Source organism: Psittacula echo (assembly GCF_963264785.1).
Source record: "Psittacula echo genome assembly, chromosome: 2".
NCBI classification, from domain to species: Eukaryota; Metazoa; Chordata; class Aves; order Psittaciformes; family Psittacidae; genus Psittacula; species Psittacula echo.
The window spans coordinates 3748959-3762727 of NC_137737.1; the positions used below are offsets into that span (position 1 = coordinate 3748959).

The following is a 13769-nucleotide window of genomic DNA, read 5'->3' on the forward strand; positions in this document are numbered from 1 at the left end:
ATAGCGTTAGGTAGCTTGGCCTTTAAACCACCAAGAGAAGCAGCAGAGGAAAGAGTTTAGTCTTGGTTTAGAGTTTGAGTCTACTCTGCATCTAACAGATCTTTGAAAGTCTTGACACTACTCTATACAACACTGAAGAATAAAGGGCCTGATCCTGCAGCCCTTACTTCTCAGAAAGCAACAAATGTACTCATCAAGACGGCCTTTTTCTTTTAAAAAGGTCAGTAAATGGGACATGAAGCACAGATTTGTGTGCAGCACAGCATGACAATTACAGAAAGAGAATGTCTACATCTGCAACAACTTCAGCAGGTACTCAAGCTATACATACAAAGCAAAGAAGTTACCAATGTCAGTGTGTCAGACTGCAAATTATGTCTGATGTAGATGCAGAGCAAACTCATCTTTCCTGGATAAATCAACCAACTGCTGATCAGCAGAGTGATGAGAGATATCTAAATGAAGGTGAATGGCCAAGCAAGTGCAGAGGTATTCTATGCAGAGTTTTTTTCCTTTGCTTTAATAGCAGCTTCAATTTTTTCCATGATTGGCACTGGCCCTGCATAGTTATTAGTTTCAATAGCTTCTAATTTCTTCTGATAGTCAGTTGGTAAGCCATTCTGTTTTGCACCCATACAGATAACCTATAATCAAAAGAAATAAAAAGAAAGCCTTCAATAAGAGTGTTAGGAACAACAGACTCCTCCAAACTTACTTGTACGGGAAGAACTACTTAAGGTAACAGGAGAATTAATTCCAAATAATGCCATTTGTATTTAACGATAGCCAAAGGCTTCTGGAAGACCACTGAAGACCTTAATAATATCAATAAAATTACTCTGAAAAGGCTGGTAATTACACTAAGACAAACCCTAAGATTCTGAAATCTTAATACTTACACAAGTAGTCCACAATCTCCACTGTTGTACTCTACAATCTATAATTACACAAGACTGTACAATTAAGCTGTTAATTCAGTTATTCCATTCTTTCAAGTGAGGATAAGAATTACTTTCTATGCCTTTAGCCAGCCTTAATATATCTTCTGAGTGAGAAGCAGTGTGTATTATTGAAGTTGTTTTTCAAACTCAGCTGTTCAAACCACAGCAGTGAGTACCTAGGCAGGTTACCAGAGTAAAAGAAACAGATAACTTAGTTTAGTGAAAAAGCACAGATTCCTTAGGGTTTGTTACCGTAGCTTTCCTTCTACATACAAAATAAACCCAAGCATTGGTCCTAGAGAAAAGAAGTGTCAGTGACAGGAAAAACGAAGCTGTAAGAACCACACTTGAAAGAGACCAGCAAGTTCCCAACGAATAGATATATAAGAAGGTTTTAAAAGCTGACACTTGAAAATATTCTTTCATGCATTCAACATCCAGGAAATTCAAGGATGAGCTGTCCAGAAAGGATGACCTTTGCTACAGAAAGTGCACATCAGTAGATGGGTGCTGATCACTGTGCGTTGATGCTGTCACCTGTACTAAATTTTTAGCCTCCTTAAGCAAATAAAAGCTTGGGGCATGGGGGAAGAAGAGGACTAACAACTGACACTGACAGCAGCAGGAGGGAGTGTTTAGCTAGCTAAAGTTGTCAGTATTGGAGGTCTGCTCTTACACCATACTAGTGAGAGCTGACACGCAACAGCAGACTATTGAAATTCCCTGAAAAGCCCTAAAGATCTGTCCTGACAGGAAGTGGGTTGGCAGGGAAGAGGTTTGTGAAGTACCAGAGCCTGCTTTCTAAGCAAGCTTTCTCTTCAAGAGTCCTGCAGCAGCTGACCTCTGCTATGCTCCTGGAAGCTGATTCACAACAGTGAGTTCCTCAGTTAAGAGAAAGTGGCACAATTGGGATTTAATAAGCTCAAGCTTTGCTTTTGGTAGAAAAAGTCAACATGTTACAGCGATGTCTATCTACAATTGCTAATAGCTGCACAATTCCAGACATGCTGTCATTCCACCTGAGGCTAGGCCCACATCAGATCTCACAAGCTAAGCAGGTCAGGCCTGCTGCGTGACTGGATCATGTGTCTCTATAGAGCTAGTATGTTGCAGAAGTGCTGCAACACTTCTGCTTCACCAGCCATCAAGTGGGAAGCCTGCAGTGCTCTGCAGTGTTGCTGGAAGTCCTGTGATATACTGATGATGCCTCTTTTAAAAGGAGGCAGGTGGACTTCTGTATTAAATGGTAGCAAGATACTTCACAAGACAACCTGTGCCCTTGAGACTATAAACCAGGTGCTGTATTCTCCCCACAGAAGCTTCCCTCTGTCCTTTTAGTGCAGTGCATTAATTTTTCAAAAGGAGAATTGCTGCATATCTACAAACAGCATCTTTCAAAAATCCCTGTGTCAGTCATAACTAATTCACAAGTTAAATAGAGTCTTCATGCAAGACATAACTAAGCCAAAAAATAAAACTGTTTTAGCAGGCCTTTAAGAGCTAGCAATCCTCTGTGAGCATCATTACAGCAGCACATTGCACAAGGATCAAGTTATACCTTTATTTACAGTGGATGGAAGGCATGACTAACTTAACATATTTATTAAATAGGACAGAAGTACTGCATTATGTATTTCTGTCAGTTCTTCCAAAGTTACAGTGATGCAATACCTACCTTTTTATACTGAGGAGAAGGGGGACCACAGACGTAGTCCTGCATCTGGTAGCTCCGACAGGTCAGCACCTCTCCTGCTTGAGTCTGGACATTAACTTCTATTGGGACATAAATGCCAGCTTCAACTCCCTCTTGCCTGTAAAGGACATATATTCCTTTCAAGCCAAGTAACAGGTATATCTTTCAAACAAACTGTGCAATTAAACATATGCATTTATTATAACAGAATTCAAGGCAGGACACTGGTCTGCACAGTTAACAGACTTAAAGAAAAGCAAATAAAGCAAAACATGTTCCAGTACTTTCTGTGCAGACTTGTTTCGAATCCAAGAATATTTCTAAAGCAACAACAGCAGTAGCATTCACTTTCATAATTTTATCTCTGTAAGAAAGATGACTTGCAAAGGTAGAGAATACTCCTTGTGAATTAATTACAGTGCAAATCTGGTAATCTACAAGGGAAACACAACCAAGAGTATCAGAATTAATGAGCCAGGCACATATCAGTCACTACCTTCTGCTCAGACAATGAAACAATTGTAAAGTTGTATCTTGCCCCTTGTGTCACATTTCAGTAAGGGGAAACTTGTACAACTCTTGTGATGCACATTTCAGAGATTAGTCCAAGACACCTTTTAGTTTGTGTCAGACTTGTACAGCAACAACGAGTTAGATCAGGGCAAACTCCATTTTGTTATTTTTTCATTAGCAAAACCATGCTCTCTTAAGAAGACAAAGCCAAACTCAAAACCAAGGCTACTTGTCATCTTTAGCCTTTTAGCCACCTTTAGATGTGCTTTAGATACAAGTGATAATATGGGTTTTAACACTGCTCATCAAAATACAATTTTGACAACTTATCTTTCATTTCAAGTTAACATACACAACATGGGCCATGTTATGTGAGTAATTAGGTTAAGTGCAAGTACATAGTGGAAGCTAACTACAGATTCAAAGTCTACAAAGACTGCAAAGTCAGTCAATTGGGTGTGAAGAGCAAGAAAAATGGTACAGTAAAGGAACGTTTACAATTACTATGATATATAAGGAAAAGTCATGAGTTAGTCTGTAACCTCTGTGTGAAATAGAGGACAAAAAAACCCGATAAAATAAATCTGACCATAACACAGCACCAAAATGCATTCGAAGCCAAAAACTTCAGCCACCTAAGCAAAACATTCCTCTCCCATATTTCTTTTCTGTATATTACATTGTTTTATTAGTAATTCAACTAACTACATGCAGCATCAATTACACATCCCTTCCTCTGCTTCTGGACAACAAGCACAGGCCTCTTTATCCGGACTGGGGGGGAAGAAAAAGTAAGGAAGGAAACAGTGATTTGTTTTTCTTGATCCATGGAGATTTCAGGAAATAACTTGGTGAAGAACTTACAAATATATCTGCTTGTGCACAGCCAGAGAATCTCAAGGCCCTCAGCAGGGACACATGCAAACTCATGTGAGTTGGTTAGAGCAGTCCTTAGAAGAACACTATCAACTAACGCTTTAAAAGCCAAGAACACATCTTATTTCTTTCCATTTTCAGTTCACCTTTGTGACATCAATGAGGCAGCTGGAAAAAAAGCATTCTTTAATGCTAGTGTCCATCCTGCAGTTTCTGGTGATGTTACAGCACTCAAGCCTCTGACATCCAGCATTAAAGTTTATCTCCTGTCAAAGAAATGCCAGGGATCTGCAATTCTGCAGTATTTAAACAAAACTTCTAGAAATCAAAATACAGAACAACGTCCCCATAAAGTGGGGAAACACAGTGCTACTATCAAAGCAGATGCTACCAGACAGGCTTTTTATACTGGTGAAAGTTTATGCTTTAGGAAAGCATGGTAAATACGGAAATTTAAATAAAGGTCAGCAGAAACAGGGCAGGAGGTAAGTGATAGTGCGTGCAACAGAGGGGGAGCTCAGGATATCATAAAGCAGGGACATGTGATGCTCTCTCCAACCATAAGCATACCAAGTAGATGCCCTCCTGCTTAGGACTAACACTCCCAACTAGGACATGAGAGTGCTGAGACTGCCCATTCCCATGGTGTGCTAACAGAACTTGGGCAACAGTTTCTGTTGTATTTCAGGTTCACTGTAGGCAATCAAAAGCAAGTTGGAACTTCCACGTTCCATGGCCAAGGTTATAAGGACATGCCTACACAGCATGGTACAGCCATAAGCCAAACTGCAACAGTACCACAGCAGGAGAACAGTATTAATGTAGTGCCTTCAGCGGGTTTAATATGTCCTGCTTTCTTAGCCTCATAAGCCCAGGTTTTTACTGGATTTAACTGATGATGATGAATGGCTCTGAACAAACTATCCTTGTGTACCAGAAGCACTGTGCTGGGCAGGCGCATCCCAAAAGCTGCAATTAAGTTCTAAATCCTGCCTTAAATGCTGCAAGAAATTATGCTACACCTTGATTTGTTCACCCAGGTGGTCCTCTAGGCTTCAGCCTGGGAACAACTTGCTCACGTTGCCTTAACTTGTTTGAATTATCAGGCACAGGCAGGACATTCTGCACCATGCACTGCAATGGTGAAGGCAGCCTCTCCCATTCAATGGGAGAAACAGCTCTCTGCTTGGAGTGAGTTCACAAAACTTTGTCTCCTTAGAAGACATATAAAATAAACTCCTCAAAAGGTCCCACTGCCTTTAGTAAAGATCCCCTTCTCTTCTGCAAAGTCTTGTCCTCAGCCCTTCCTTTTCACTGCATCTGGAGACTACAGACATATAGAGATAGAAATTGACATCAGTCTCAAAGGAAAATCTCCCTAAAACAATGGGAGAAGTGCTACACCACAAATAAAGAGTTAAGAGTCATTTATGGGACAGGACATTGTGAGATCAGGGGTTAAAAAAAAGGAGCCTGACCAATGTATCAGCTCCAAATCAAGGTCCACATCTTAGGAAAATACCCCTATGTTGAAAACAAAGCCATTTTAACCCCAGTTGTGTTAGAAGTCAATACACATACTATGAAGTGAAATTCACATATTAAAGTCCAAAGCACCTTTGTGATCCCAACACCAATGCTTCCACACAGCTCTCCACCAAAAATTAACTACCACTTTTCAATTGCTCTCTAAAGTAGAAGACAGCAAAAGTTAAGTCACCTACTTATCCAGTGAACTTAAATTGCTAGTGTTCATTTTCCACACTATTCCCCATACTTCGTCTCCAGGGCTCTGAACAATGGTAGCTGTACCTCCATGCCAGACAGAACTCGTCCTGCCTTGATGATGGCCAAACTCGAGCTTAAAATCCTGCAAATGAAACCAATGCAGAGAATCAATTTCCACTTAAGGCAAGGGCTGTTGGCTAATCTTGACATGAATGGGGCAGCTAAAGGAGAATCTGCAAGTAGTCAGTTGGACCCAGGAAGGAGGAATGGACAAGTGGGATCTGATCCAGCTCCCATCTCACAAGGGGCTATAGTCAGCCTTTTTCACCTCCCCATACGAAACAGCAGCCTTGGGACAAAGGGGAGAGAGATCTGACAAAGAGCACTACTGATAAAAGTCTTGGTCTGCCGAGACCTGGATCAATCCAAACCTCTCAGTAGTCTGGCCTAAATATGAGCCAACGAGAAGAAAGCAGAGGTAGCCCTTTATCAGGAGCAGCACACACACCCCACTGCGCAGTAAACACAGTACCGCTGAAGTCAGCTTGACTTTTGTCCAAGTTGGCAGTGACAGGATTGCCAATGTTCTTCCCGCTAGGCAATCTGAAGGGCCCTCAGCTGAGGTGTGCCATGAAGGAAGGAACCGACTACTGCCTTCTTCTCGCTCCTCAAAAGACGTGCCCACCCAGTGCCCACCCCTGTGCAGCTTCTGGTGCAGTTACAAGACTTAAATGCTACCATGCAGGGTCCAGGAAAAGAGTGAGGGTAAGGAAGCCCACAAGATGGTGAACTTTGGATCTTGTCTTCATGCACCATCCTGTGCATTTTCCAGTGTTTTGTGCCATCGCTCCACTGAAATGTTCCTGGGTATGTCTACGTGACGGTGCAGTGAGCTTACTCTGCATTTCTTGAATAAGGAATAAGCTCACCTCCTTGAGTGAGCTTATTCTGCAACTCTACAGTATTTAAACAACACCTGAAGTTGAAACATTCTTTTAGAAATGGACTATCTCTTTCTTACAAGTAATATCACATATTGCTATAGAGACAAAAGAGAGTAACAGGGTCTTGCATTTTACCAGAGTAATTTCCCATCTGGCTCCATACACTACCTTTCCTCTCCTACTTGTTAGCCAGTTTGTGGATCCTTCCCTAGCAGTAGAAAAGGGAAAGCAAAAGAAACCCCAAACCAACAACTTTTACAGAAGACTTCCTGCTTAACCACAATGACAACAAAAATAAACCCCAAACATACATAACCCCACAGCTTTATTTCTCATAATCACCCTCTTTAAGTTATAAGTTTAATTTGAAATACGTGTGTGTATGTATTAATATTCGCCTTCTGAGGCATGTTGCCTTCTTGTAACATACCCTAAGAGATATGGGAAAGAAGTTTGCAGAAGTTGAGCAGTTGGAGGCTCACACATACAACAGCACTGATCAGCAACCATTTTTGTTTTATCCTTTCAGTGATGTTTTCCTGGCCTGACCCACACTGAATACCTGCAAGGGGGTGTATAAAACCATCAGGTAACACCCAAAAAGGGTGACAGAGACTGCACAGGAATACAGAAGTTAGCTCTGGTTCCAGAAGCAGGAAATCCGACGTTATGCTGTGCAGCAACTGCGGCAAGCACTGCAGGGCAGAGGGAACAAACACACTACATACTTTCTTGGGTCAAGAGCTCGGTCTTTGGCCCTTCTTCTAAGTACCAATGTAATACCCTTTCTGTGCATGTTATGCATCCCGTTCCTTATAGCTTTTGGCTGAAGATTAACAAAGCTTCAAGAAGTAAAACCAGAGGGAAGTTAATTTAATACTGTAGTTCAGCAACAAAAATATTCTGTTTACCGGTTGGTTTTCCTTTTTTAAGCCAACATGGTCCTACCATAGGACAATTAATAGAAATCGGCTCCAACCTTTGCGCACTTTCTCACTCCCAAACCTCAGTGACTTTCCAGATTGAAGCAAGGGAGCAAAGCCACCCAGGGAACATGGCAATCAGAGGCTGACCAGAAAAGCAAGCACCTGGCTGTGCCCTGCAGTGTGACAGATGTGTCACCCGAAAATCCATCCAAAACCCAAAAGGAAAGCTGAAGCATAGGGCTTTCTTTTATTCCAAGGTAAGCATATACTACTGCTGCTTTCCTCCTCACCTTCCACATTTGATCCTGCAAGGTGCTGGGCTCTCAACACATTCAGTTCTTCAGTGGTACCTCTAAGCACCTCGCACTTCATAGAAACATGCCTCAGCTGTCCAGTTAATAGTTCTAAGAGACACCAAGTACCTGACTACAAGGAGGTTATCAATGACAAGCTCTTGGAACTTCTTCACACACTCTCACATAGATCATTTCCTACCAGTTACCCCAAGAGAGCCTTCAAGTCATCCTTAAGTGGCATCAATCGATACTCTGCTTCTCCAAGGATCCTTCCAGTTGTACAAATCTCTACATCAACTTAACGACCATAAGCTCGTATTTCCAAGTCTCCTAAAGCCAACCTGATGTACTATCACTTAATAACCCCAGACAGGGGGAGATCTGCCAGGGCATAGGAAGGAGCCAGCTACTGAGGGCAGCTTGCATCCCACTCCACACAAAGCACACGGGAAAAGCTTCTCACTTGTACCCAGTGTGGCAGGGTGGAGGAGGACTCCTGATTTATAAGTGAAGCATCATCCCTTTAGAACTGCCAGAAACTCATCCCAGAAGCCCAGCTACCACCTGCAACTCAACGTGCTCAGGTTCACAGCTCTCTACACGCAGGGTCGCGGATGGCACCATGACAGACGTGCCTAAACGCAGTAAGATACCCCCAGAGGCGGGACTAACGCCACCACTTGCGCGCTCCGGCAGCCCGCAGCCTCAAGGCATACCCAGTGATGCTACCGCCGATGGTTCCCCCCCGTCATCGGTGGGAGGGATCGCCTGTCCCGCAGCACCGGACCCCACGCAGCAGAGCCAGGCCGCGCTCCCCGCACACACCTGCAGGCGTGCCAGGCCGTACAGCGCCGCAGAGGGGTTGCTCAGCAGCAGCCGCTCCCGCAGCAAGTTGCTGCCGTACGCGTAGTACAGGAAGCAACAGCCGCCGCTGTCCCCCCACTCGGGGCCAGTACCCGACTCCATCGCTGCGCTCCCAGCCCGGCCCCACCGCGCTGCCGCTTTAAGCACCCCCCTTGCCGCCGCTCGCCATTGGCGGGTCACCGGCGTGCCACGCCCCCATCGCCACTACCCTAGTCACGTGAGAGCGATGCCCAGGATGGCGGTGGCAGCGGTTTCGGGTTGGAACCTGCGCGGTCCCTGCGGGCAGTGATGGAGAGCAAGGCGCGTTCCCGTCGTCCCGGGGTGACCCTTACAGCAGCTCCAGTGCCTAAAGGGGCTACAAGAAACCTGGAGAGGGGCTTTGGACAAGGGCCTGTAGGGACAGGACAAAGGGGGATGGCTTTAACCTGCCAGAGAGGAGACTGAGATTAGACAGCAGGAAGAAATACTTCACTATGAGGGTGCCCAGAGAAGCTGTGGCTGCCCCATCCCTGGCAGTGTTCAAGGCCAGGTTGAACGGGGTTTGGAGCAAGCTGCTCTAGTGGAAGGTGTCCCTGCCTGTGGTAGGGGGTTGGAACAGAAGAGCTTTAAGGTCCCTTCCAAACCAAACCCATCTACAATCTAGACAGGAGGAGGGAAGCACGCTGCCCTGGGCCCCTGCAGCCTCAGCACCACACCATGTGCAGCAGATGTTTTCAAGTGCATTAGCCATAGCAGCGGGTGGGAGCTGCTTCCTCTCTGGGGTAACACAGTCAGCGAGCAGAGCCTCTTAGACTGACCTGGGGAGGGTTACAGCCCCGCTGCTGAGGTCAAGCTTGTGAGTATCCTGTCTGCCTCTGAGAGAAATTAGACAGTGATGAATTGTAAATACATTCCCTGAGAAGTAAAACAATGCAACTTGTCCTATCTGGGAGTGCTCAGAGCAGAGTAAGCTGGTAATATGCTAGAGTAAAAGGTGAGAAGATGCGGACGTGCAGGCCGGCAGAACTGCAGACCTGTGCACAGAGGCAGTTCCAACCCTGATGTAAGCAATGCTCAAATGAGACAGGAGGAAGCTTTATTGCAGCTACCCCTAAGCTACCCCTAAGCATAAGCTGTTGAAGCAATATAAACATATATGTATAATACAGCAAAACTGCCACTGAAGACTGTAATTAACAACAGCATAACAATTAATGGAGAGACACCATTCATTAACGCTGTTAAAATAGCCCTTGGCCCGCGTCAGCCTGCTGAGCAGAGGCAGCTTATGCAGGATTCAGCATCAGATCTGGCCTCTTCGGGCATGTCCTCACCTGCACAATGTGCAATACAGAGGGGAAAGCAGCTGGTGAACTGAAGCTGTTCCTTCCTTTAATGATGGGCGCAGTGCTCCGTTTGGATCCCAGCTTTAGTTTTCCCGACACAGGCATGGACAAAGTCAGATTCATCATAAAACACATAAAGTGATCAATGTGGCTCTAGTCCTTCTGGAATAGCAGTTGTCTTGGTTTTTGCTTATGTAGGAATACTTTGGCATGAGAGGGAATGTGTTCATTTGTTACACAATTCATAGGCTTATAAAGCAAGACTTCCTCACTCTCACTCCTTATAACAGCTAGTAGCCGAACACATCTTCTCATATATGCTTTTACTCCCCTTTTCATAAGGAAATGTGAACTCAATGAGAAGTGTCTCTCCTTCTGCAGCAGTGTCTGGACTATTGGATAATTTCACCGACCTATGGGGCTTGTAACACCACTGACCAGGAGGAATATCCGTCATTCATTTTGCAATTCTATTTTCACATGTTTCCACAAATAGTATGTGCAGTCATTTAGGAGATATGAGCTATTAAAGAAGCTATGTCTGTGCATGTATCCACATGTGGGTTTTTTGATTCTGGCCAATGCCAAAGTGAGTTTCAGGCCTTTCCTGAGGCAGCCTCGAGCTCTCCCTGCTCCACACTCAGTATGGTCCTAAGATGTCACTGTATGGTCTGTATCATTCAGGGTGAAGAAAGGGGCAAAGGAAAAGAACAGCCATGTGAATTCCTCTTCCAAATCTGATATTGGAAGGAGGAGGGTGCGTATCTGTGTCATGCTTTTGCTCGTACCTCCTGGGTCCCAGGTCTGTACAAACCGTGATGAGCTTTTTCTTTGCAGAACGGCAGCTATGGAGAGATGGATTTTGTTATGCATCCCCAGACTTCGTAGCCTGTTTTCCTAAGGAAGTGCAGCTCATGCTATCACACCATGTGCTTACACCGCTGTGTGCACATCCTTCACTGCCCATCCTCCTGACTGCTCAACGCATTGGGCAGCTCTTACTGAGCCTGCAGAGAGGTACCAATCTCTGAGAAAACACATTCCTGTGGATTGTAGGAGAGTGGGCATCTGGGCAAAGAGACAAGTCTCGTACAGGGAAAGGCAGCAGTGTGAGTACAGCTGCTCTGAGACAGCAAGGACCTTGCCCAGGACAGAGACAGTGGCCCAGCTGCAGAAAAACTCCCAGCAGGAGTTGATGTTTGTCAGAGTTAAGGGGCCAGAGAACCCCTCTGGGAGGTCTCTGATTTCTAATGAAGCCCTCCAGCCGTGCAAAAATCACTCAGCAACAAGTTCTGAACCAATGGAACAGGCTGTCCCGGGTTCAGTGCTCTGTGTGGGCCTGTTTTCCTGTTCATCTCCCAGAAAGAGCCCTTCTGCACCAAACATTTAGCTTGCCAGGCAAGTCAGTGAATAAGGAGCACCAGGGCAGTAGTTCTGCCTCAGAGCACATGTATTATTCACGAGGTTTGTAGAGTGCAGGGAGTTGCAGAAGTCACATCTTACTGAGGCACAGAATGTCCCAGAGACAGACAGAAGGAGAATCACATTTTCTTCCAAGGCACATGTGGCCCTAAGCATCTCGAGGGATGCACATTTGGGAGCTGATTGGAAACAGGCTCATTTTATCTCTGCCTGCATAGGAAGCCCTGAATATATATATATTTTAGCAGTCAGGAAAAAATTAATGCTTGTTTCCAGCAGCTAGAACAGGTCCTCATTGCTTCCTTCCTTCCTTCCAGTCACCGAAGCAGAATGAGTGGGTAGGGAGGCTCGTGCAGCGTTCGTGCTGTGACCACAGATTGTGAATTGGTGCTGCCTGCCCGCCGAGGGGCACGCAGAGCAGTGAGGTACAGGGCTAACTGCAGCCAGCAGTTGTCACTGACCTGGTTAATCAGGACCGCGGTACACGAAGGGCTTCCCCGTCATTTCCACTGCCCCCAGCATCCAAACCAGCAGCACTAAAACCAGTTTGTGGCTGGTGCGGGGGGGATGTGGCCACCAGGTGCCACTCTCGCTCCACGGGGAATACGGGGAGGCTGCGGGGACGGACAGAGTGCAGGAAAAGCGGAAACGTTTTGTCCATCCCTCGATGTTCCCACAGGGGGACGCTGGGAAGCTCCCGACGCTGCAAACCCGTGGGTACCACTCAGCCCGGGTCTAAGTTTCAGCTTTGCCGGCAGTGTTTTTGCATCGGAAGGGAGCTGTGGATGGAAAGTTGCTGCTTGAGAAGGCTGTGGCCTCTTTCACCATCTCCTCGTTCTGCTGTACATGGGAAAAGTTGGTGCTGCCTCCAGCCCATGTCCCCTCCGGGACCTTCTGGCGCTATTTAGGACGGAACAGTTTGTGGTTGCTTTCAGTGCAATAGTTACCCCTTCTGTTTTGGCTATGGAATTCAAGCCTGAGGTTTCCACAGTGTAGCCTCTCTGGTTTTGCTCATCTTCTGGGCAGTTTTCTGTGTCCTAGGGAACAGGGACCTGTCATTTCCTGGCCCTCGTGTTTCCTTGTGAATGAAATAATAGAATCACAGAATGGTTTGGGTTGAAGGGACCTTAAAATCATCTGGTTCCAGCCGAGGCTTTCCTACCTGCTTGCCACCGTGAGAGTTGCCCTGGAGGCTGACTGCTGTTACCGGTGGCCCTAGGAGGTGCCTTGTGATGTTCTGTGACTGCTTTCATTTTCAAGCAGGAGGGGCTGGGAAGGCACCGTCCGCGCTTCCTCTCCTGGTTTGCTGGTCCTGGTGATCTGGGCTGACGTTTGCGTGCAGCGGGGTTTGAGAACCAAAGGGCTTCCAGACCTCTTAGCACCATGTGAGCACTGTGTCTGCTCCTCATGTGTCCCTAAATCACATCAGTAAGCTCAGTTTTGCCTCTGCTTCTGCTTGCCTTGCTCTCCCTTTCTGCAACCCTCCATTCTGTCCTGCCCTTCAATGACTCATTGGACTTGGGTTTTGATGTAGCCTGTAACATCCCACTTGACTTTTCTAATCAGATCTGTTTTCATTTGAGTTCTCCATGCACTAAACAGTTTCTGCTTCAGTTGAAGGCCCTTCATGTCTGCTGGTTTATCCTTTATGCTTTTTGCCTTTTCTTTTCCTAAATCATGAATAAAGATGTTAAATACAAGGTCACAGGGGGCTGCTGATTTCCAAACCCTGGAGCCAGTAATATTTCAAGACCAATTTCCTTATGTGATTATGTTTCACTTACTGGGTTTTCTCAGGAAAATCATTTGTCATGGAACAGCAGCTTCCTGTAACCCTCTTAAATCAATCCCATCATATTCCAGAAGCCTCATTTTAATATCTTCCTTTGTTTAATTGTTTGTTTGATGAGGCCTTCCTGGTGTATTTAGTAGCACTTGGGTTTTTCAGCAGATTAACGTTTTAAAACAGAAGAGGTAGGAAAAAAAACCCACAACCAAAAACCAACAGAGAAATCCCCCCCAAAACACTGATTTCCTGGAAAAATGATGAAAAAGCTGTTATAATGTATCAGCCTTGCATTAATGCTGGCCAGCTCTTTGGGGTTCTTCAAGTGGTGAGTGAGGTATCTCACATGGGACTGATAGGGATATGCATTTGACAGAGCGGAGAGTGGGGAATGCAACACCCTGATTTGAATGTAGGGTGGTTAATGGAGACTTTTGCAAGGCTATTTTCATGTC

General features: G+C 45.4%; 1 protein-coding gene across 1 annotated transcript; it reads right to left on the minus strand.

Moving 5' to 3' along the window:
* Positions 1-494: 494 nt before the first annotated feature.
* Positions 495-8883, minus strand: GGCT (gamma-glutamylcyclotransferase; the record flags this gene model as incomplete). Its single annotated transcript, XM_080611239.1, has 4 exons — positions 495-644; positions 2617-2752; positions 5748-5893; positions 8743-8883. 4 exons carry the CDS (start codon positions 8881-8883, stop codon positions 495-497), a joined length of 573 nt encoding a protein of 190 aa, XP_080467365.1.
* Between the last annotated feature and the right edge of the window lie 4886 nt (positions 8884-13769).